Source organism: Pongo pygmaeus, chromosome 1 (assembly GCF_028885625.2).
Source record: "Pongo pygmaeus isolate AG05252 chromosome 1, NHGRI_mPonPyg2-v2.0_pri, whole genome shotgun sequence".
NCBI classification, from domain to species: domain Eukaryota; kingdom Metazoa; phylum Chordata; class Mammalia; order Primates; family Hominidae; genus Pongo; species Pongo pygmaeus.
In genome coordinates, this window is record NC_072373.2 from 108,254,993 (window position 1) to 108,277,714 (window position 22,722).

The 22,722-nt window shown below is 42.1% G+C and overlaps 2 protein-coding genes across 9 annotated transcripts in view; one reads left to right on the plus strand and one right to left on the minus strand.

Annotated features, from left to right (window-relative positions):
* Nucleotides 1-22,722, plus strand: part of LOC129015142 (neuroblastoma breakpoint family member 11-like) — a 2,260,169-nt gene that overhangs the window by 1,305,850 nt on the left and 931,597 nt on the right.
* LOC129015175 (neuroblastoma breakpoint family member 3-like) overlaps nucleotides 2,100-22,722 on the minus strand; it is a 49,608-nt gene continuing 28,985 nt past the window's right edge. For 5 of the 8 annotated variants that reach the window (XM_063664036.1, XM_063664041.1, XM_063664047.1 and 2 more), the window contains exons 3-14: nucleotides 16,787-16,889; nucleotides 15,730-15,944; nucleotides 14,615-14,687; nucleotides 13,945-14,150; nucleotides 12,603-12,654; nucleotides 8,639-8,802; nucleotides 7,545-7,596; nucleotides 6,757-6,929; nucleotides 5,992-6,043; nucleotides 5,202-5,374; nucleotides 4,438-4,489; nucleotides 2,108-3,832 (exon numbers count right to left, since the gene is read on the minus strand). In XM_063664036.1, the coding sequence (XP_063520106.1) occupies nucleotides 3,589-3,832; nucleotides 4,438-4,489; nucleotides 5,202-5,374; nucleotides 5,992-6,043; nucleotides 6,757-6,929; nucleotides 7,545-7,596; nucleotides 8,639-8,802; nucleotides 12,603-12,654; nucleotides 13,945-14,150; nucleotides 14,615-14,687; nucleotides 15,730-15,944; nucleotides 16,787-16,857 (1,527 nt within the window). In that variant the 5' untranslated portion in view covers nucleotides 16,858-16,889 and the 3' untranslated portion in view covers nucleotides 2,108-3,588. Of the gene's footprint in view, nucleotides 3,833-4,437; nucleotides 4,490-5,201; nucleotides 5,375-5,991; nucleotides 6,044-6,756; nucleotides 6,930-7,544; nucleotides 7,597-8,638; nucleotides 8,803-12,602; nucleotides 12,655-13,944; nucleotides 14,151-14,614; nucleotides 14,688-15,729; nucleotides 15,945-16,786; nucleotides 16,890-18,674; nucleotides 19,108-21,401; nucleotides 21,472-21,744; nucleotides 21,791-22,722 lie in introns of those variants that run through there. The other 3 variants (XM_063664029.1, XM_054452763.1, XM_054452768.1) reach the window with 3 other exon arrangements.

A 22,722-nucleotide genomic window follows, 5' to 3' on the forward strand; every position in this document is an offset into this window, starting at 1 on the left:
AGGAAAAAAGTTCACCTGAACTTCAATAATAACTCAAAAACTAAGTCAAAATGGATTATGCAACTAAATATAAACTAGAAAACTAGAAAAAGTGTAGCAGAAAATATAAGACAAAATCTTCATGACACAGAGTTAGGCAAAGTGTTCTTTCTTATCAATAAACACAAACCACTAAAGAAAACATTGATAAATTCAATGTTTATAAAAACTTCATAAAAATTAAAAGTTTTGCTCAACACAAGACAGTGTTAAGAGAACAGCTATAAGCTGCAGATTGGGAGAAAAACGGTGGAAATCACCAATATGACAAAGGGCATGTGTGATAGTTACTTGTACTTGTCACTGTGACTGAGCACCAGGGTGCCAGGATATTTGGCCAAACATGATTCTGGTTGTGTTCCAGAGAGTGTTTCAGATATGATTAACATTGGGATGGGCAGACTAAGTGAAGCAGATTGCCCTCCTTAATACGGGTGGGCCTCATGCAATCAATCAAAGGCCAGGAGAGAATTAAGAGGCCTAATGGGAAACAAATGCTTTCCTGGGTATCCAGCTTTCCTTCCATCTTGGGAATTTCAGCCTCCATAATCTCAGAAGCAAATTCATATATATATACACACAAATATACGTTTCATAGGTATGTGGCTAAGACTGTATTTTTAAAAGTTCAGCCATGAGATGATTGGTGAAGCCAGCCAATGAATAACGGTGTGTTCTATTATATGATTCAGTCTTCTTTTGTACATGATTGAAGTTCTGCATTTGAAGTAGGAGGATAGGAGAGAGCAACTCCACCTAGGATGACAACAGCTGAATTTCTCAACATACACTTCAAAGCCCCAGGGGTTCACTTAGAGACTCAAAAATCTCACCCATAATCCTGCCCCTACACACCAGGGCTAGGGAACAATGTGGCCCTCAGGTGATTTTCTTTAGCTGGGTCTGGGAGCCACATGATGGCAGAGGGAGCAGGAAACACTATGCAAATAGAGGCCAGGACAGCAGGGAGGGCCTGTTCATGAGAGAACACAGGTAAAACTATCCTCAGAAAGTGAGTGTGGAGAAACACAGATCATGCCTGAGACCTGGTGGATTAGAGCACTGGCTACTGGGGAATTGAAAGGAAGGGGCTTCACCATGCAGAGGACCAGAGGTGCCAATCTTGGAAATGCAGAATTGCTGGGAGATGGGGAGGTGTGGACAAAGGAAGCATCCTCTGGAGACTCGTGGTGAAGAGAACAAATGAATGAAGTAACTGGCAGAAATTAGAGGTCCTGGTAGAATGAAATAGAATCCCACAATGAGAACAAACACCATGTATGTACCCCAAGGAAGACAATATCTCCTAAAAACTCAAGAAAAATCATTTTGGGCAATCACCTTATATCCAGTAATGTGATCCATGTATCACAACCGTGAGAAAAGATTATTAAACATGCTAAACTCAGCAACACCTGATTCCCTCATGAGGACTCTGTTAAGGATGAGTACCACTCAGCAAGTGAAGACTGTAACGTTCACTTTTGAATAGCTCATGAGCATTAATATATTTAATTGTGGATCTAAACCAAAAACCAAGGTGGGGGCAAGATGATAATCACAGAATGTCACTGGTATGTGTTTAGGTTCAAATACTATTATGAGAAGTGGCAGGTAAAGAAGGTAGGAAAAAGAAAACACATCATGTAATTGAATGTCATATGGAAATATTTGACGCTGAAAGTTATAATTTAAAACTTATAAACCAAATATTAGAAGTGTGTCTAGTTCAAAGGGAGCAAAACTATCAAAAACATTTTTGGTGCAATATTAAACATGAGCTCTACAACCCTTCCTAAATGCCAAAGGCACATACAGACACACACACACACACACACACACACACACACACACACACGAAGAATACAAATGACTAGAACCAAGAAATGTAGTAAATACATTCTGCTACATATGGTAAACATAGACTACAATGTGGAAGAGATTAGAAAATGAACAAAGAAATGAAATGTTTTTATTAATTCACATCAGTACCCACCAAAACCAATCAGCATAATCAAAGATTATAACACTGAATGTAAAGAACAATCCAACAGTCCAGAGTGATAAGCATAAGTTTTTAATTGTACAGATTAAAATTAACTTTGGACAAAAATTAAAACTCAGGCAGAGAATTTTTTTTCAACAACAGACTCTAGCAAAAACAAAGGCAAAGTAAAAATTGAGACAGAAAATTGCCAGTGTAGAGATATGAATATAATAATAGACAAACTAAAAAAAAATAGACACAGGCAGGGATGATTAATAAATGATAAAATGTTTAGAGGCTGATCATTAGAATACAGGACATTTATACTTTTAAAAACCACTTTCCCAAATACTTCATTATAAGTAAGGTGTCTCTAAAAGGGACAGATCTCCTAGACCCCTCCTTAACCAAGAAACCAGTCCTGATATCATAGTGGTGATGGACAAACTAGACCTTCTCTGCCCGCAGATGGGCTGAGGTTGGAAACTCACAGCATTGACTCTGCAGTGTTCCCGGCAAAACGTTTAGGCTGAATTTAATCATGAAGACATTTTCAGACAACTTCAGAATGTAGACCATTGAGCCAGACAACTGACCTGGCCTCTACAAACAAGTCCATGTCACCACCAACAATGACAACAACAAAAAGATAAGGAAATATTTGGGGTTCAAAATAACTAAAGAAATGTAGCTACATTATCTTTTTACTTTTTTTGAACCCAAAATATCTCTTCTCCTTTTTGTTGTGTGATTCGTGGTGACATGGACTATGTGAAGGAGACAGGTCAGTTGTCCTGCTCAGTGTTCTACATTCTGCAGTTGTCTGGTGATTACCTCCTATGAAACTCAGGCTAAGCATTTTCTGCAAGAACATGGCATTGTTCATATTCTGCACCGGCAGAGTCCCGGGTGACATGCTGTCTCCTGCCGGCAGCTTCTGACTCCTGTTCTCTGCAGGATGGAATTGAGAGGAGCAGGGCTAAGGCCTCTCAATGCTCTTTGTCCATCTAGCTGTGGTCTTCCTAAGTACTGATATCAATAGTGGGTTAACAATTGTCAAGAGCAGTCAGTGGTTCTGAAATACAATCCTCAGCCAAGGATCCCTCCTGTGTTACAGATGGATTAGCTAAAACAAGCCAACATTGAAGATATAAAGAATGAGGTTAGGTTCATTGAAGCCAGGGTAACACCTTTGGATGAGCTAAACACAATGATGACACTGACCTTGAGCAGGTATAGAAGCTCAGAGACATGCCTGCCAAGTGAAATCCCTGAGGAACTTTGTAGCTACCCAGAGATACATATTTCAAATTAGAATGTCTGACAGATCACTCCCGGCTTGTGCTGCATAGTTATGTGAACATGTCACACCTAACTTGGGTCCAATGTCTTCAGACTTAGTGCAGGTTGCCACTGGCATGGTCTGAGAATAGGAATAGAGCCATGCCCACTGACCCATCCTATGTCTGGGCTTCCAAATGGAACTACAGTTTCATTCAAACCTACATGTGCCTATAGGTCCTGCCTGCAGCAATGACATCTCTCAGCTTAGTAAGGGCTGCTTAGGGTGGAAATATGACTCCCATCTGGAAGACCAGGTGGAGCCTTATCACTGTCAAAGTAAAAAACCTATTTTCCACATCAAAGGCCAAGCTGACATACTGTTCCTCAAATGAGTAAAAGGCACTTCTGTAGTGCTGGAATGAGTCAGGTAGTTCAAAGTAAGTTGAAGGAGTTGAATAACATCTCTCCAGTGAGTCCTGCAAGACTTCAGGCTCTTCCACTTCCATCAGCATGCTGTTGAGCCTGGAAAAGGAGACAAAACTAAAGAAGCAGCCAGGGAAAATCAGACACCACAGAGCCCCAACTAGACATCAGGAGTAACATAAGGAAGTGATTAAAAAAGAAAAAGGATAGATCCATTAATGAGGTAAAAAATTATTGCCTTTATGTTGGGATAGAACAGGGCCAGGTAGAAAACAATGAAAGAGAAAGACAGAGAGAGAGAGACAGAGAGAGAGAGAGAGAAAGTGAGCTAGCGAATTGGCCAGGTGACACACTGATAAGGGAGTAAAAGGACACTCTGAGTTAGTGCCCTCATGACACACAGCAAACAGTGATCATGAAAAGAGTGAGCTCAATAGTTTTCCACAAAATATGCTCAAAATTCGATGCAGTCACCATGAGAGTACAGCTTTTGAGGTATGGTCAACCTATGGTACGTTAGTAAATGATAAGGGGAGGAAGAAATGGAAACCTAAACGTCTACTGCAATGAAAACCAACCACAATGTCAGTAGGAGTAATTCAGACTTTGTTGAAAACATGAAATCAAACACACTCTGTTTCCCCTGGATCTGTCATCTCCAGGTGTTAACACAGAATTAAGCATCCACAATTGCTGAAAGTTACCTGGGGCATGGTGGGTTTTGATCTTCTTCCCCTTTTTGGTACTTTTCAATTTCTGCAATAAATTCAGACATGGACAGACACATTAAGCTGATTCTCCTACACACATAACAATCCGCTGTCTAATCCTCACACAGGGACCTCAGGCTCCTCAGGATAAGAATAGGACACTGTGAGAGATATATTTCAGGAGGCCTGAAGGCTGGTCATGATAGAGATTCCTTGGATTTTGTCCCAGAAACTGTAGGTAAAATGTCCCTATTCTGGTAGATCATTATCCCAATATCATTTGTCCTAAGTTTGTGCAAACGGTTATGCCATATTTTTCCAATCAATTTAAAGGAAATGCCCTCAAATGATTTCTAGGAGAAAAACTGCAATATTCAGCCCTGTCTCATCAAATACTCAGATTGTTCATGGTTGTGGGGATTTTAGACACAAATTAGAGTGATAAAGGAAATCTACAAACCCTTGAGTCAAAATCATAGTTCTCTGAATTTGTCACATCTGCCCAGGTCCAATGTCATGAGAGTAGAATCAGAGTGCCACAGGCATGGCCTGAGACTAGGAAGACAGCCATGCTCACTCACCCATCCCATGTCTGGACTTCCATGTAGAACTAGAGTTTCATTCAACCTACATGTGCCTATAGGTCCTCACTGCAGCAATGACATCTTTCAGCTCAGTAATGGCCACTTGGATCAGGAATATGATCTCTATACGGAAGACTCAGTGGATCCTTATCACCTTCATAGAAAGGTACTCACTGTCCACATCAAGAGAAAAGCCAACGTGTTGTTCCTCCAATGAGTAAAAGGAACTTCCATAGGGCTGGCAGGAGTCAGGCAGTTCAAGACAACTGGAAGGAGTTGAATAACATCTATCCAGTGAGTCCTGCAAGACTTCAGGCTCTACTACCTCCAGCAGCTCCCTGCTGAGCCTGGAAAGGTAGAAAAACTAAAGAATAAGCCAGGGGAAATCAGACACAACAGAGCCCCAACTAGATTTCATGGGTAGTATAAGGAAGTGGTTAAAAAAGAAAAAGTATAGATCCATTAATGAGGTAACAAATTATTGCCTTCGTGTTGGGACAGAACAGGGCCAAATGGAAAAGAATGAAAGAGAAAGACAGACAGAGAGACAGACACACAGCGAGAGAGAGAGAGAGAATGAGCTCAGTGAATTGTGCAGGTGACACACTGATGAGGGAGTAACAGGACACTCTGAGTTAGTGCCCTCAGGACACACAGCATACAGTGAGCATGAAAAGACTGCTCAATAATTTTCCATAAAATGTGCTCAAGTTTCCATGCAGTCGCCATGAGAATACAGCTTTTGAAGTCTGGTCCACCTACAGTAGGTTAGTAAATGATAAGGGGAGGAAGAAATGGAAACCTAAATATCTACTGCAATTAAAACCAACAGCAATGTTTGTAGGAATAATTCAGGCTTGGCTGAAAAGATGTAATCGATAATGTCAGCCCGCTCTGTTTTCCCTGAACCAGGAGTCTCCAGGTGTCAACACAGAAGTAGCTGTTCACAATTACTCAAATTTACCTGGGGCATGGTGGGCCTTGGTCTTCTTCCTCTTCTTGGTCCTTTTTAATTCCTGCAATAAATTCAGACAGGGACAGACAAAATAAGCCAATTCACCTACACCCGTAACAGCCCACTGTCTAACCCCCACACAGGGATCTCAGGCTCCTCAGCATGAGAACAGGACAATGTGAGAGATATACTTCAGGACACCTGAAAGCCAGTCATGATAGAGATTCTTTGGTTTGCATCTCACAACCAAGGGTGAACTATCCCTATTCTGGTAGATCATTATCCCAAAATCATTTATCCCAAGTTTGTGCAAACAGTTATGCCTTATTGTTCTCATCAATTCAAATAAAATGCCTCAGATGATTTCTAGGAGGAAAACTGCAGTATTCAGCCCTGTCTCATCAAATGCCCAGCTTGTTCACGGATACAAGAATTTTAGACACTGAAATTAGGATGAAGGAGGAAATCTACAAACCCTTGAGTCCAAATCATAGTTCTGTAAATTTTTTACATCTGCCTGGGTCCAATGTGTTGAGAGTGGGCTCAGGTTGCCACAGGCATGGCTGGAGACTAGGAATAGAGCCATGCTCACTGACCCATTTCATGTCTGGGCTTCCAACTGAAACTACAGTTTCATTACAACCTATATGTGCCCATAGGTACTGCCTGCGGCAATGACATCTCTCGGGTCGGTAAGGGCCACTTGGAACAGGAATATCACCCCTATCTGGAAGACCAGGTGGAGCTTTATCACCTTCATAATAAGGTACTCACTGTCCATGTCAAGAGCCAAGCCAAGGTGCCATTCCTCCAATGAGTAAAAGGCACTTCTGTAGGGCTGGCATAAGTCAGGCAGTTCAAGATAAACTGAAGGAGTCGAATAACATCTATCCAGTGAGTCCTGCAAGACTTCAGGCTCTTTCTCATCCAATAACTCCCTGCTGAGCCTGGAAAAGCAGGAAAAAGTAAAGAATAAGCCAGGGGGAATCAGAAACCACACAGCCCCAGCTAGATTTCATGGCTAACATAAGGAAGTGTTTGAAAAGAAAAAGGACAGATCCATTAATGAAGTAACAAATTATTGCCTTTATGTTGGGATAGACCAGAGTCAGGTATAAAAGGATGAAAGAGAAAGACACACACACACACACACACACACACAGAGAGAGAGAGAGTGAGCTCAGTGAATTGGCCAGGTGACACATTGATGAGGGAGTCAAAGGACACTGTATTTTTGCCCTCATGACACACAGTGAACAGTGATCATGAAAAGAGTGAGCTCACTAATTTTGCATAGAATGTGCTCAAGTTTCCCTGCAGTCACCATGAGACTACAGTTTTTGAGGTATGGTCAACCTTCACTAGGTTAGTAAATGATAAGGGTAGGAAGATATGGAAACCTAAACATTTACTGCAATGAGAACCAAAAGCAATGTTAGTAGGCATAATTCAGACTTGTCTGACAAGATGAAATCATTATTTTCAGCATGTACTGTTTTCCCTGGACTTGGTGTCTCCAGGTGTCAACATCAAATTAACTGTCCACAATTTCTCAGACTCACCTGGGACCCATTGCCTCTTGGTCCTCCTTTTCCACTTGATCCCACCGATGTCCTGCAAATAAATTCAGATGGGGCCTCTTACATTAAGCAGTTCTTCCTTGCACACAGAAACATTCCTCTGTCCAATCCTAACACAGGGACATCAGTCTTCTCAGTGTGAGAACAGGAGATTTTGAGAGAAATATTCCAGGAGGCCTGAGGTCAAGTCTTCAGAGAACTGACTTGGTTCCTTTCATGAGCCTTGGGCAAAATTGCCCTGTTTTGGAATGTTATCTTCGCAATGTGTTCTGTCCTAGGTTTGTGTACACAAATGAGCAATATTTTTCCCAATAGATTTTAGGCAAATAGTTTTAACAGCTCATAGGAGAGATGCTGCAATATTCAGGCTTCTCTCATCAAATACCCAGGATTTGATAGTTTATGAGATTGTGGACACTGAGATTTGAGGAAGGGGTGCAACGTACCAGATCTTGAGTCAAAATGAGACTTGGTTCTACACAGAAGCATCAGCTATTATGGCTTTTGTGGGTGAAAAGTCAACCATTTATCTAGAAAACATACCAGCAAGATGATGGACAGATGAGCTAAAACAAGCCAACTTAGAAGACACAGAAAATGGGGATAAATTCAGTGAAACCTGGGTCACATCTTCCACTGAGAGGTAGACAAGGGTGACAGTGGCCTTGGGCAAGTAAAGAACCACACAGACATGCTTTGGGAACAAAACTCATAAGGAACTTCATAGCTGGCAAGAGACATTTAATTCAGATGAGCTTATCTGACAGAAAACTCCTGGGCACGTGCTGCAGAGCTTGGTGTGAGTTTGTCACACCTGCCTTGAGTTCAATGTCCTGACAGTCGATCCAGGGTGGCATGGGCATGGCCTGAGACTAGGAAGAGAGCAAAGCTCACTGCCCCGCCCCATGCCTGCGCTTCAAACTCGACTCCAGAGTGATTGAAATCTACATTGATATATAGGTTCAGCCCACGGTGATGGCAACTCTCAGCCCAACCAGGGGCATAAGGCCCAAAGATTATGGGATCTACCTGGGACATGAACTGGAGCTTTATCACCTTCACAATAGAGTACTCACTGCCTATGTCAAGAGCCAAGCCGACTTGCTGTTCCTCTAATGAGTGAAAGGTGCTCCTGTAATACTGGTACGAGGCTGACTTGTCAGGAGGAATTGAGAGAGTCGAATAACCTTCATCCCAGGTATCCTGAGGGGCTTCCTCCTCTTCAGACTCCTGCAGATTCCTGATGAGCCAGGCAGGACAGGGATGACAGATTTAACCAACAGAGATGAGACAACAAAACCTCCCAGATGATCTGATGGGAGACAGAATGGAGTGGTCACAGAAACCAAAGGCATTTTTCCTTCAAGAGAAATAGAACTATCCTTCTAAATGCAGGGTGGAGGGTGACTGCTCTGAGGACAGGGCAAAAATGGGCAGCACCTGCTCAGTACATTTGCCACAGATGAGCCAATGCAGAGCACCCAGACTCTCCCTGTAAACTACCATCATGACTTGCAGCACAGAAAACTAATATAGGGCTTCAACTACTTTGTGTACATTTGGTTGAATTTTACATGCAGCATTCAAGCGAACAGAGCTCTTGAGGCAGTGCAGACAGATCTTGTGTATTAAGGGCCCCATTTTCCCAATATTTTGATATAATACGTTTATTTTTTCAATTTTTTTTTGCACAAATACTAGCAAACATACTAACAAAAAATAGGCAGAAAGCATATATACATCTCTCCCTGGATTTAAAGACATGGGAGAGAATAGGCAACACCAAGAAATCCCTGTTTGAGGGTCTGGAGTGGACTTCCAGCAAACTCCAACAGACCTGCAGCTGAGGGACCTGACTGTTAGAAGGAAAACTAACAAACTGAAAGGAATAGCATCAACATCAACAAACAGGACATCCACCCCAAAACCCCATGCGTAGGTCACCATCATCAAAGACCAAAGGTAGATAAAACCACAAAGATGGGGAGAAACCAGAGCACAAAAGCTGAAAATTCCAAAAACCAGAGCGCCCCTTCTCCAAAGGATCGCAGCTCCTCACCAGCAATGGAACAAAGCAGGATGGAGAATGACTTTGACAAACTGACAGAAGTAGGCTTCAGAAAGTCGGTAATAACAAACTCTCTGAGCTAAAGGAGGATGTGTGAACCCATCGCAAGGAAGCTAAAAACCTTGAAGAAAGATTAGGCAAATGGCTAACCAGAATGAACAGTGTAGAGAAGACCTTAAATGACCTGACGGAGCTGAAAACCATGGCATGAGAACTATGTGATGCATGCACAAGCTTCAGTAGCCAATTCGATCAAGTGGAAGAAAAGGTATCAGTGACTCAAGATCAAGTTAATGAAATGAAGTGAGAAGAGAAGTTTACAGAGAAAAGAGTGAAAAGAGTAAAAAGAAATGAACAAAGCCTCCAAGAAATATGGGACTATGTGAAAAGACCAAATCTACATTTGATTCGTGTACCTGAAAGTGATGGGGAGAATGGAACCAAGTTGGAAAACACTCTTCAGGATATTATCCAGGAGAACTTCCCCAATCTAGCAAGGCAAGCCAACATTCAACTCAGGAAATACAGAGAACACCACAAAGATACTCCTCAAGAAGAGCAACCCCAAGACACACAATTGTCAGATTCAGCAAGGTTGAAATGAAGGAAAAAATGCTAAGGGCAGCCAGAGAGAAAGGTCAGTTTACCCACAAAGGGAAGCCCATCAGACTAACAGTGGATCTCTTGGCAGAAACCCTACAAGCCAGAAGAGAGTGGGGACCAATATTCAACATTCTTAAAGAAAAGAATTTTCAACCCAGAATTTCATATCCAGCCAAACAAAGCTTCATAAGTGAAGGAGAAATAAAATCCTTTACAGACAAGCAAAGGCTGAGAGATTTTGTCACCAACAGGCCTGCCTTACAAGAGCTCCTGAAGAAAGCACTAAACATGGAAAGAAACAAACAGTACCAGCCACTGCAAAAACATGCCAAATTGTAAAGACCATCGATGCTAGGAAGAAAGTGCATCAACTAACAGGCAAAAAACCAGTTAACATCATAATGACAGGATCAAATTCACACATAACAATATTAACCTGAAATCTAAATGGGCTAAATGCTCCAATTAAAAGACACAGACTGGCAAATTGGATAAAGAGTCAAGACCCATCAGTGTGCTATATTCAGGAGACCCATCTCATGTGCACAGACACAAATAGGCTCAAAATAAAGGGATGGAGGAAGATCTACCAAGCAAATGGAAAGCAAAAACAAGCAGGGGTTGCAATCCTAGTCTCTGATAAAACAGACTTTAAACTGACAAAGATCAAAAGAGACAAAGAAGACCATTACATAATAGTAAAGGGATCAATTCAACAAGAAGAGCTAACTATCCTAAATATATATGCACCCAATAGAGGAGCACCCAGATTCATAAAGCAAGTCCTGAGAGACCTACAAAGTGACTTAGACTCCCACACAATCATAATGAGAGAGTTTAACACTCCACTATCAATATTAGACAGATCAATGAGACAGAAGCTTAATAAGGATATCCAGGACTTGAACTCAGCTCTGCACCAAGCAGATCTGATAGACATATACAGAACTCTCCACCCCAAACCAACAGAATATACGTTCTTCTCAGCACCACATTGCACTTATTCCAAAATTGACCACATAGTTGGAAGTAAAGCACTCCTCAGCAAATGTAAAAGAACAGAAATCACAAGAAACTGTCTCTCAGACCACAGTGCAATTAGGAGATATACCTAATGCTAAATGACGAGTTAATGGGTGCAGCACACCATATGTATACACACATATGTATTCACACATACACACATATGTATACACACATATGCATACACATGTATACACATGTATACACACATATTTATACACACGTATACACACGTATACACACACGTATACACACGTATACACACACGCATACACACGTATACACACACGCATACACACGTATACACACACGTATGCACACATGTATGCACACATATGTATACATATGTATATGTATGCACACATATGTATACATATGTATATGTATGCACACATATGTATACATATGTATATGTATGCACACATATGTATACATATGTATATGTATGCACACATATGTATACATATGTATATGTATGCACACATATGTATACATATGTATATGTATGCACACATATGTATACATATGTACATGTATGCACACATATGTATACATATGTACATGTATGCACACATATGTATACATATGTACATGTATGCACACATATGTATACATATGTAACTAACCTGCACATTGTGCACATGTACCCTAAAACTTAAAGTATAATAATAATAATAATAAAAAGTTTAAAAAAAAAAGAACTCACGATTAAGAAACTCACTTAAAACTGCAAAACTACATGGAAGCTGAACAACCTGCTCCTGAATGACTACTGGGTAAATAATGAAGTGAGGGCAGAAATAAAGATGTTCTTTGAAACCAATGAGAACAAAGACACAACGTACCAGAATCTCTCGGACACATTTAAAGCAGTGTGTAGAGGGAAATTTATAACAGTAAATGCCCATAAGGGAAAGCAGGAAAGATCTAAAATCACCACCCTAACATCACAATTAAAAGAACTAGATAAGCGAGAGCAAACAAATTCAAAAGCTAGCAGAAGACAAGAAATAACTAAGATCAGAGCACAACTGCAGGAGACAGAGACACAAAAAGCCCTTCAAAGAAATCAATGAATCCAGGAGCTGGTTTTTTGAAAAGATGAACAAGAAATCCCTGTTTGTCTAGTTCACCTGGCTCATCTGATTCCAAGTTCCTAACTTGAGAGGACTACGAAATTAAAACCAATACAAGTGCCACAAATAACGCACAACATTGTTAATAAGGACAATTTGTAGTTGGGTGAATGGAAGAAATAGTTCTATTCATCACTTCTTCGTTTTCCCTGAATCTACAATCTCCAGGTGTCACTATTGAATTAACAGCCCACAATTCCACAGCGTTACCTGGGAGATACTGGTCCCTTTTCTTCCTCCTCTTCATCATCACTTTCATTTTCTATAAATAAATTCAGAGAAGCAGGTCACATTAAGCAATTCACACTTCACATATGACCAAATCAGTGTCCAGTCATAGCACAAGGACATAACTATTCTCAGTGCATGAATATGGATTCTGACAGTAATATTCTAGGGTGCCCTAGATTAAGTCTGGTGAGAAGTAGATGAGCCTGCTTTCCAGACCCACAGACCAAAATCTCCCTCTATGGGTAGATCATAATGCCATATTCCCTGCCTGAGTCTATGCAAAGTTAAACAAAACTTTTCCCCAAAAAATCTCCAAAAATTGGTCAAACAATTTTCTAGGAGTGTTGCTGCAATACTGACTTCTATCACCAGGTAACATGGACATTAAATGTTTAGAGGCATCTATACATGAAACTCGACTGACACATAAATTCTAACAACTCTTGTTTTAAAAAGAATCTGCGATTTGGGAGGCCAAGGCAGGTGAATCATTTGAGGTCATGAGTTCAAGATCAGCCTGGCCAATATGGGGACACCCCGTCTCTACTAAAAATACAAAAATTAGCTAGATGTGGTGTTGTGCACCTGTGGTCCCAGCTACTCAGGAGGCTGAGGCAGGAAAATCACTTGAATCTGGGAGGCAGAGGTTGCACCAAGCCAAGATGGTGCCACTGCACTCCAGCCTGGGTGACAGAGCAAGACTCAATCGAAAAAAAAAAAAAAAATCTATGATGCTACAAAGAAACATTGGATCAAATCAGCCATTGTATTGATGTGGTAGAGAACAAGGGTCCAGTTTTGCTTTATGGAAATATATCGGCAAAGTAAAGAACAAAAGTTTCCGTCCTGATTTCAAGGTGACTGTGCAGCCAAGCAAGCTGACTTAAAGGAGATCCAGATTAAAGCTGAGAGCAGTGAAGCCTGGGGAACAATATTTCCAAATACAAAGGCAAGGCTGCCAGCTTCCTAAAAAAGGCATAGAAACTCCATGGACACTGTTCAGGGACAGATGACTTAATCACAGGTGACAAGAGATACTCAATAGAAGCTAGGAGGCCTGACAGATACTTCCTGTGCACCTCCTGCACTCAGGTGCCTATGAGATTGTCACACTTGCATGGGGTCCAGTAGCTTGATACTGGGGACTGGCAGACAAAGGCATGACATGAGCTGAGAAGAACACAAAAACTCCCTGATATCTGTGTTTAGAATCCCATCATAGTTTTTTATTCAAACCAATTTCTGTGTATAGAGCCTGTCTTCAGAGTTTATCTTCCTCAGCCTAGACAGAGGTATGAGACACAAGGAAAATAGAGGCTACCTGAGATAATGTGTACAGCATCCTCCCATTCAACATGAGAGGATGAGTCAGTGAGAGTTGAGTCGACTTTGTCTTCCTTAAAAGTGATTTTAGTTTTCCTGTAGGGTTGGTTGGACTCACAAGAGCCGTGGCTATTTGAACAAGTGATGGCACATTCCTCCAGTGAGTCCTCAGGGACTTCGCTTTCTTCAGCCTTCTGCACCTCCCTGATGAGCCAGGTGGGACAGAGATGACAGAAGATTAAACACAGAGGGATTGGACCCCAGGGAGTCCTAGCTGGTTTTGACAGGTGGCATTAAGAGAGTGGTCCCAGAAAGAAAACAGGAGGTTCCCTTTAAGAGGGAACATGCAATCCTCTTCTCTCTGCAACAGAGCATGGCTGCCATGGGAATCAGAGAGGAAGAGAGCAGCTGGTGTTCATTGCACTGGACAGATAGGAGCTGAGGAGGATGAAGACTCAGCTATCCCTGTAGGGTACAGACATGACACTCAGCACACACAGAGAAACACAACAGTTGCCACACCCTGCGTCTAAGCTGGGTTGAATTTCACATACTGTGGCTAAGGGAATGCAGGCATTTGGCCCATCATAGATGCCAGAGAGGGTGTGCCTCCTAGACCTTTTTCATATGTTACCACCCATTACTTGCTCCTGAGTATTCAGTGTTACCTGGGGGCAGATGATTCCTGTACTTTCTCAGCCTCCTCAACTTGAACATCTCCATCCTCATCTTCATCATTTTCTGTAAACACAGAAGTGTTCGTTCAGATATTTCCCACTTCACACTCTGCAAGCACAGTCAGCCCAATGTGCACAGAGACATGAACATCTAGGTATGAGTCACCGTTCAACTGAAAACTCTTATGTTTTATCTTTAAGAAAATGGCTTCGCATGGTTTCCCAATTCATCAGGCAATGCATTTCTGATATGGAGGGCCACCATCAAGATGTGGCCAAATATTGAAAAGACCTTATGCTCCTCATATCACTGGAGGCTTGTGCAGCCTCTCTCTGGACTTTGGCAGCTGTCTCCCCCATCCTATCACAGATCTGATTGCCAGGCACAGACTCGGTGTCCTGTCACAGTTCGCATTTTGAACCTAATTCTTTCTCTTAGGAGAGGACAAACTTGTCCCACAGCCCTCTATGCATCAGGAGACTTCACAGGCCCTCCATGTAGCTTCTGCTGTGTTATTCACGGACATTCTCTCCATGGGGAGTGCTCCAGTCTGAAGCATTTCCTACCACCACATCAAGTGCCCTCTTCAACACCACATGGCAAGTGGCTTCATCTCATTTTGAAAAGCAGTCGTAAGTGTTCCCACATTTGGATGCTTCAGACCCTTGCAAGAGACAATTTGTCTGCTTTTGCAAATGGAGAGAGAGAAACTCGGAAAGGGCAAATCACTCACTCACCGACAGTTATTAAGAACATTGCTGAAAAGACAGCCTAGGAACCTTCATTCTTAGTCCAGAGCTCTTTTCACTCTAACAAGCGCCCTCCCATCACAGCCTCCTTCTTGTCCTTCAAAACTAGATAGATGCTGCCTCTTGCTCCAAAGACCACGTTCCATCAAGGAAGGAGGGACACTTGCGATACTGTGACCTCCAACCCCATGGGTTTCCCATCTCTGTTCTTACCCAGGAAGTCCTGGTCATGTCATGGCCACGTATGTTTAGTGGAAAAAACCACCACCGATACAACTGTCATTGTGAAAGTATGGAGGTCTGGAGTCTCTCATAAGCCTGGGGTTTTGGGTCATCATGGCCTATGGCTACCTTACCTGGGCTGAGCTTTTGGACAAGGTGCTGTGCCAGTCTACACCCCTCAGCCAGCTGTTCTTGGAGGTCCTGCCCCTGGGACTTGTCTGGGTCATCCGGAGTGAGGAGGGCCTGGAAATGCTGATTCAATGAGCGGGAGCCATCTCTGCCTTCCTGTAACTTCTCCCTTAACCGGGTCAACTCTCGTTCCTGAGAGTGAACCAGGACTTTATATTGCCTAAGGTAAGATAGTAGAGAAAATTTAACAGTGGAAAGGGTTGAGTGATCTGTTCTAATATTGCAACAGAGATTTCTGAGACAATGTCCTCAAGGAGACCTCCAAGCAGAAGGTCAGCACATGTTGAAAGGAATGTCTGTGGCCAAGAGAAAGAATAGAAAATGGTTTACAGGCTTCCTCTGTATCAGAGAGGGCTCCTGTAAGATCCTCAATGATGTTCCATTCATCTTCCTCTTCTGTAAACAAAAATAGGTGTCTTCCTAATTCCATTTCAAAAAGACATCCTTTCAGTTCCTCACTCTGGCCATGGACATTTCCATGTGAAAATACACAAAGTGCATCTTGCGGTGACTAGATGTATCTCTACAAGCCATATAGAGAAATGAGGCCAGGTGCAGATGGGGTGAATTGAAAAATCGAAAGAAGAAAAGAATGACAGGGTCGAGAAGGCAACATTGATTGAGTGAAAGAATGAGAAGCCACAGTCAGTCAGGAGGTGATTCTCACTAAGGGTAAGTGGGGTGGTGATGGCACACCATTTTGAGTATACTGAATGCTGCTGGGTGGTTCCCACTCCTTTGGTTAATTTTGTGTTATGCAAATTTCACCTCAACAATTACTTGTTTGAAAAAGAGAAAACAAGGCTCCGAGAAACAACTGCAACCCATAACTTATTATTATCCTTGTACTCTGTTTGATAAATATTTGTGTGTCGTGAGCCTGCCATGGTAATTCCTGCCCTTCCCCTGGCCCAGCTTAGCTCTTACTTCTCCCCGCTGAGCTGCTGTACTTCAGAGACTTACACACCTGCCCACCTTCCTGCCCCCACGGGGCCCCCTCACCTGAGCTCCTCAGCTTGCTTGAGCTGCTCTGCAAGCTTCTCCTCCTTGAACTGCAGCTCATTCCTCAGCATAGGTTTTACAAGGTCTTTGCACTCTTCATACTCTGAGAAAAGACAGACACGCCTGCCTCAGTGGAAGGCTGGACATGCTGCTGTGGTCATTGCCTACAGGTCAGGAGCCACGTCCATCCCAAGGACAAAACTGTCCCCAGTACCAGGCTCTAGGCAGGGATTTCCACATCTTTACTCTTCAGTCTCCCGACTTTCTGGCCTCCAAAATTTAGAGATCCTCCAAAATTTAGAGATGACGAAAAAGAAACTCAATGGCACATCAAGGAAGTTGACAAGATGATTCACCTGGAATGAGGCAGGGTCAGAATTCACAGCCCCTGATGTCTGACTCTGAATCATGGGACACTTTCCCAAGCCTTGCAGCCTCTCCTCTAAAACACCACACTGGAGCATGAAGTAGTGATTTCTTGTATAGTCGGGAAGGCCCCTAGGACTATGGGACTGATGGTTTCCCTTTTACTGGGAATTTCAAGGAAAAATATGTCAAAGATTTTTAAAATCTTTGATTTTAAATCACATCTTTAGACGTGATTTTAAGAATCATATCTGAAGCATAAAGTATGAGACATAAAACCATAAGGCCATGAAGGAAATCTGCCCAAATACTAATAAAGTTTGAGTTAATTTAGAAAGAGTAGAATGAAGAACTAATAGATAGTGTTTACTCTGTGCCAATAAATGTTCTAGGAGATTGACAAGAAATAGCTCATGTAATTCATTGCAGCAATTTACAGAGGTAGGTATTATTGTAGTACCCTCTGAACAGATGAGGAAACTCAGGGACAGACAAGACAAGCACTTGGATGGAGCTCAGGAGACAGGCCCAGGGTCCCCGCTCTGCACACTGCACTGCTGTTTCCACACATTCTCAGGTGTGATCTTTCTTCCTCTTTAGGAACAAGAGTCTGTGCCCCAGGAAGCAGGACTTCCCTCTCACCAGGGTACTCTTTGCTTTTTATTTTTGTTTATTATTATTATTATTATTATTATTTTTGACGAGTCTTGTCCTGTCACCCAGGCTGGAGTGCAATGGCGTGATCTTTGCTCACTGCAACCTCTGCCTCCTGGGTTCAAAAGATTCTACTGCCTCAAGCTCCCGAGTAGTGGGGACTACAGGTGCCTGCCACCATGCCCAGCTAATTTGTGTATTTTTATTGGAGATGGATTTTCTCCATATTGCCCATGCTGGTCTCAAACTTCTGACCTCGTGATCTGCCACCTCAGCCTTCCAAAGTGCTGGGATTACAGGAGTGAGCCACCATGCATGGCCCCTATTCCCTGCTCTTGATGCTGTCACTTATAGATACCACAGGTTCTATTAGGAGCAGACTCCTCTTGAAGCCCCTCAGAGCGGGTACTGGGTCCTATCACCAAGTTTCCCTCAGAGTTACTAGAACAGAGCTTTGCCTGTTGGGCCTCAACAGAAGCTTGAACTGAATAAAAGTTCACTAGTTCCAGACATTCAGAACAACAGACTAGATGTTATTTGTCTGCAGGATCTTATATGGTACAGAGAGGATTCTTGAAAACATGACTGAGCCTCTTGGAGAAAACAGCTTATTCTGTGCCTGTGTCAGAAATCAATAACTGAGATTTTAACTGTAGTCCCACCCCCACCTGACTGCAAACATGGAAAGTTGCTAAATACTTTGGTACCTCTGTCTTCCAACTTTAACAAAATGTTAAAATACCCATTTCTGTTTTCCTAGAAGTACAGGAATGTTGAAATTATTTTTGATGGAGAGAGCATTTAGTTTCTCAGAGAGAAGACAGGACATCATTCATCACTTTTGTGATGGTGAGCCTATAGATCTTACTGTATTTGTTCTGCCGGTTGGCCAGGAAGCAGGCCACTTGAGTTACAATAAATTTCTCTTCGATGTTTCTGAACTGCTGTTTGTTCTCTGCCAGCTGGGGGCACAAATTATCTTTGATTTCTAGAATGTTCATCTCTGCCTTCTCATTGGACCAAGGGCTGGCAGATACCACCATGCTGATGTTTGTGGCAGAAGAGGTGGAGCCAGGGACTGGGGAGAAGAAACTCAAACATATGATGGGTTAAAAACTGGTGAAATCAAATAGGTTTAATCAGGACTGAGGGATGTCAGTAACTGAAATTCTTAACTTACTGTTGAGAAAAACCTGATCTCTCCCCACAGCACTTTAGGATCCTTAACCACAAAAACAAGGTTCGAGGTGCCTGAACTCAGAGCTGAAGGCACTACCAGTAGCTCAGACTCTGACAAGAGTGAGGTAGATTGTGGCCAGCCTGCCAGGTAACCATCTGCTGTTGTAATAAATAACAGAATTAGAAGGTGGGGGTGTCATGGAATCTTAGGAGCCCTGCATTCCAATTGCCCAGGCTTTGCTGAAACACAGGCACCCTGGTCTCACTTGAGGGTCACCACCAATGGGGATCATTCCTTCAGCATTCACTCTCGGTATTCGTGTACCCTTGTGACAATGCCACAGACCCATCTCTTTCTCAATACATCTAAGCATATTCCTCACTCCTTTATCTCTTGTCTGTACAAAATTATCAAGGCAAATACAGTTTCACAACCGATTATATTTTCTTAATGGTAGTCATGAAGTCACCCCACCTGCTCTAAGTTAAAACAGATCTTAAGGCTTTTCCATAGATGTAAGATATCAAACTTTTAGCCTGCCCTGATATCCTCTGGGTCTTTGCAGTTTTTTCTCTATCTACTAGAAAGTGAAGGAATAACTCATTTTTTAAAAATGTTTTCTTTCCTGTCTCAGTATTCTTCTTGCTGCATCCCATTGTTATGTTGATTTCTTTTTTCTTACTTGGGCACCATCTTGGGTTTTCATTATACTCTATACCAGTTTGACATCCCTACATCCAAAGCTCTTCCTCTATGTGGGTTGATTTGTTTTTTAATGTCACTGAGCACTGCATTTTATACTTGTCACTTATAGATGTCATTCTAGTGCCACAAGACCTCTTTTCAAGGTATCAAGTGATCAAAATCATTTATATAGAGGTCTCCTGAAAACAAGTGTGACCATCTGTCTTGGGAAGTTTTCTAAACTTGATGCTATTTTGTTGTTTCCATTTTGTTTTCCCATATACTGAAAAGAACAGGGCCACAAGCAGTTCTTATGGAATATGGTTTGATATATATTTTGTTGAGATGGCCTTAACACCATTGATTTTTGGTTGCATTCCACTAATAGACCATGGCAAGATCAAGGTTATGGTCAGGGTTGGTTGGTGATCCTCAGTGCTGCTGTGCAGTAGAATGTGAGTTTGAGGTGTGAGGAATGAGTAGGAAAGAGTGAACCCCTGAACCACCTCTTCACTTTCTCAGCTTTCATCCCCACCTAGGTTTTGTGAGCCTGGAACTTAGAGACTGTTCTGTAGCCCAGGTCTCCTAAGATTGGCTGCTGGACTTGCCTGAGTTGAGGGTGCAATGGGTTGACCCTGGGCTGCCCAGCATTCATGTGGAAGTGGAGGAAGGAGGACTGGTCAATCCCATTTGAAAGCATCCCTCTCTGCAGCCCACACCATCTTCCAATGACACTGTAAGGATACTGCTTTGAGATGTATCAAAGGCTTTAAGTCAATGTATTTCCTGGGGTCTGGGAGACCTGACATTCTGTGTCAGAATGAAAATCTGTCAAGTTTCTAAATGAAAAAACTGCAGGTTCACAAAGTTACATGGGTTACTTGAGGTCACAAAGGGATGAGTTTTCACCACTGCCAATAAAAGCAATCACAATAATTATTCAGTAATTATTCATAGGATGCATATAATCCAGTAATAGTCACATAATTATTTAGTAATTATTCATTGGCCAATTCACACAAGGTATTTTGCTCAAAACTGTGCTCATATTTGGACATTGTATCTTCATCATAATCCTTAAGGTAATGCTATTATCCATAAGTAACAGGTAGGAAACCTGAAGATGAGGGACAGCTAATCATGTATTGGGCCATATTTCAATTTTTTGGTTTTTGTGATGCTGGAAGAATGACCAGAATGAGTCACGGAAGAGTATTCATTCCTGTATTATTTTCCAGGACAGAGGTGTGCCCTCCTAGAGTACTGGGACAAAAATTCAGAAGTGTCTGCAACCTTGCTTTAACAGTATGGGAAATAACCTCTATCACCTGGAATTTCCCTGGAACTTTGGAATATACAAGAGAAGTATGAGACTTGGGTCTTCCCTTGGCTGTGTTTAATTCACTCTTCTATGGAATACCAATGATTCTCACCAAGACTTTGGCCTTTTTATTACCACAATGTATGTTTGATGGAGAAGATTTACACTTTGCTGTATTTAGAAAGAATAGATATGAGCAATGGTTTAGGTTTTATGCCCTGGACTATTTTTCTGATTTCTGTTTTGATTAAATTCTCACATAAATAGAAAAATACTTATTATTTCTCATAAGGTGATGTTTGTTATTAGTTTGAGTTTTTGAAGATGAAGCACAAACTTTTGATTTTGTCTGTCCCCATCAGCACCACTCATTGTCTCTCAGTATGACCTGGACTTGCCCCTGCATTTACCCTCGTCCTGCTGAGTCATCTCCATGCACTGTCCAATTCCATCAGTGATTCGGGGTTCTCCCAAGGCTCCCTGAAATGGGCACAGGGATCAGGACATCAGACACATTCCAGACACAAAGGCAACCCATACTGTAGAGCGGGCAGCTGTGTTCCCACTTCCCTAATGTTCCAGTGATGTCCTAAAACTGAAGGGAACACTTTCCCTTTTTAAGGGTCTGTTCTTCATGTCTCAATGCCTCTGATCTAGTGAACACAACTGTCCTGAAAGTGAAAGAACTTGCTAAATTTCAGATTTCTTGTTAGTTGGCTAGATTTATAAGATTTATAAGACTTCCTTACTTACCCATGACTGCTGAAGTTTGAATTCTTAGCAGTATGATTCCTTTTCTTGTAAGCTGAGCAGCTTAGGAAAGATTGGCCATGTTGCTGTGCAAAAAGAAGTAAACTTAATTTCTACTCAAAGCTGCTTGAATGTGACACTAGGGCTTCCACTCTTCCAAAGTTGGACTGTGACTGCCTCAGGCATGTATCCCAAAGAGTTCGTGTCTCTGCTGTACTCAAAATAAAGTTTAAATGGAGCCAAGCAAGCCAGGTCTCCTTTACTTCTAGGTTCCCTCAACAGTTTCTACTCTGCTTTAGAGACGGCATTGAAAATATTCTCGTTCTGCTGTTGTGTTTTGGCTTTGGAATGATGTGATGCAGCTCAGTGGGTCCTACCCCCAAGTTGATCAGAGTAAGAAACAGCTGGGAAAGTCAGTGCAAATACAAGTTCATTGTCCTCCTTGCAGGGATTCAGATTCAGAGGGCTCAGGTGGGGCCTGGAATGTGTTTGTTAACATGACTCAGATGTGCAGTCAATTTGGGGACCCGCTGATACCATCAACCTTATAGTTTATGGGATGATTCTTTCTGTTTTCCTGATGAAGAAACTGAGGCACTGAGAGTCTGTAACTTCCCCCAAGTTCCCCTTGTTGTAAGTCTTGGAGCCAGATCTCAGGTGGAGCAGCCTCTTCTCCATCCCCTTCCCGCATTTTCCAATTCAGCTGGGTCAGTTCTTTACAAGTACTTGTTTCTCTCCCCTATACCTCATTTCTGAAAAAAGGAGAACTGGAATTTAACTTCTTTCATCTAATACATTTCCTCACAACATGCTGCCAGCATCATATTCTGGCCACTCACTATTAAAGTCAGATGCTTTTTCTTTATTTTTATTTTTTTGAGACAGGGTCTTGTTCTGTCACCCAGGCTGGAGTGCAGTGGTGATTATAGATCACTGCAACCTCCAACTCCTGGGCTCAAGCGATCCTCCTGCCTCAGCTTT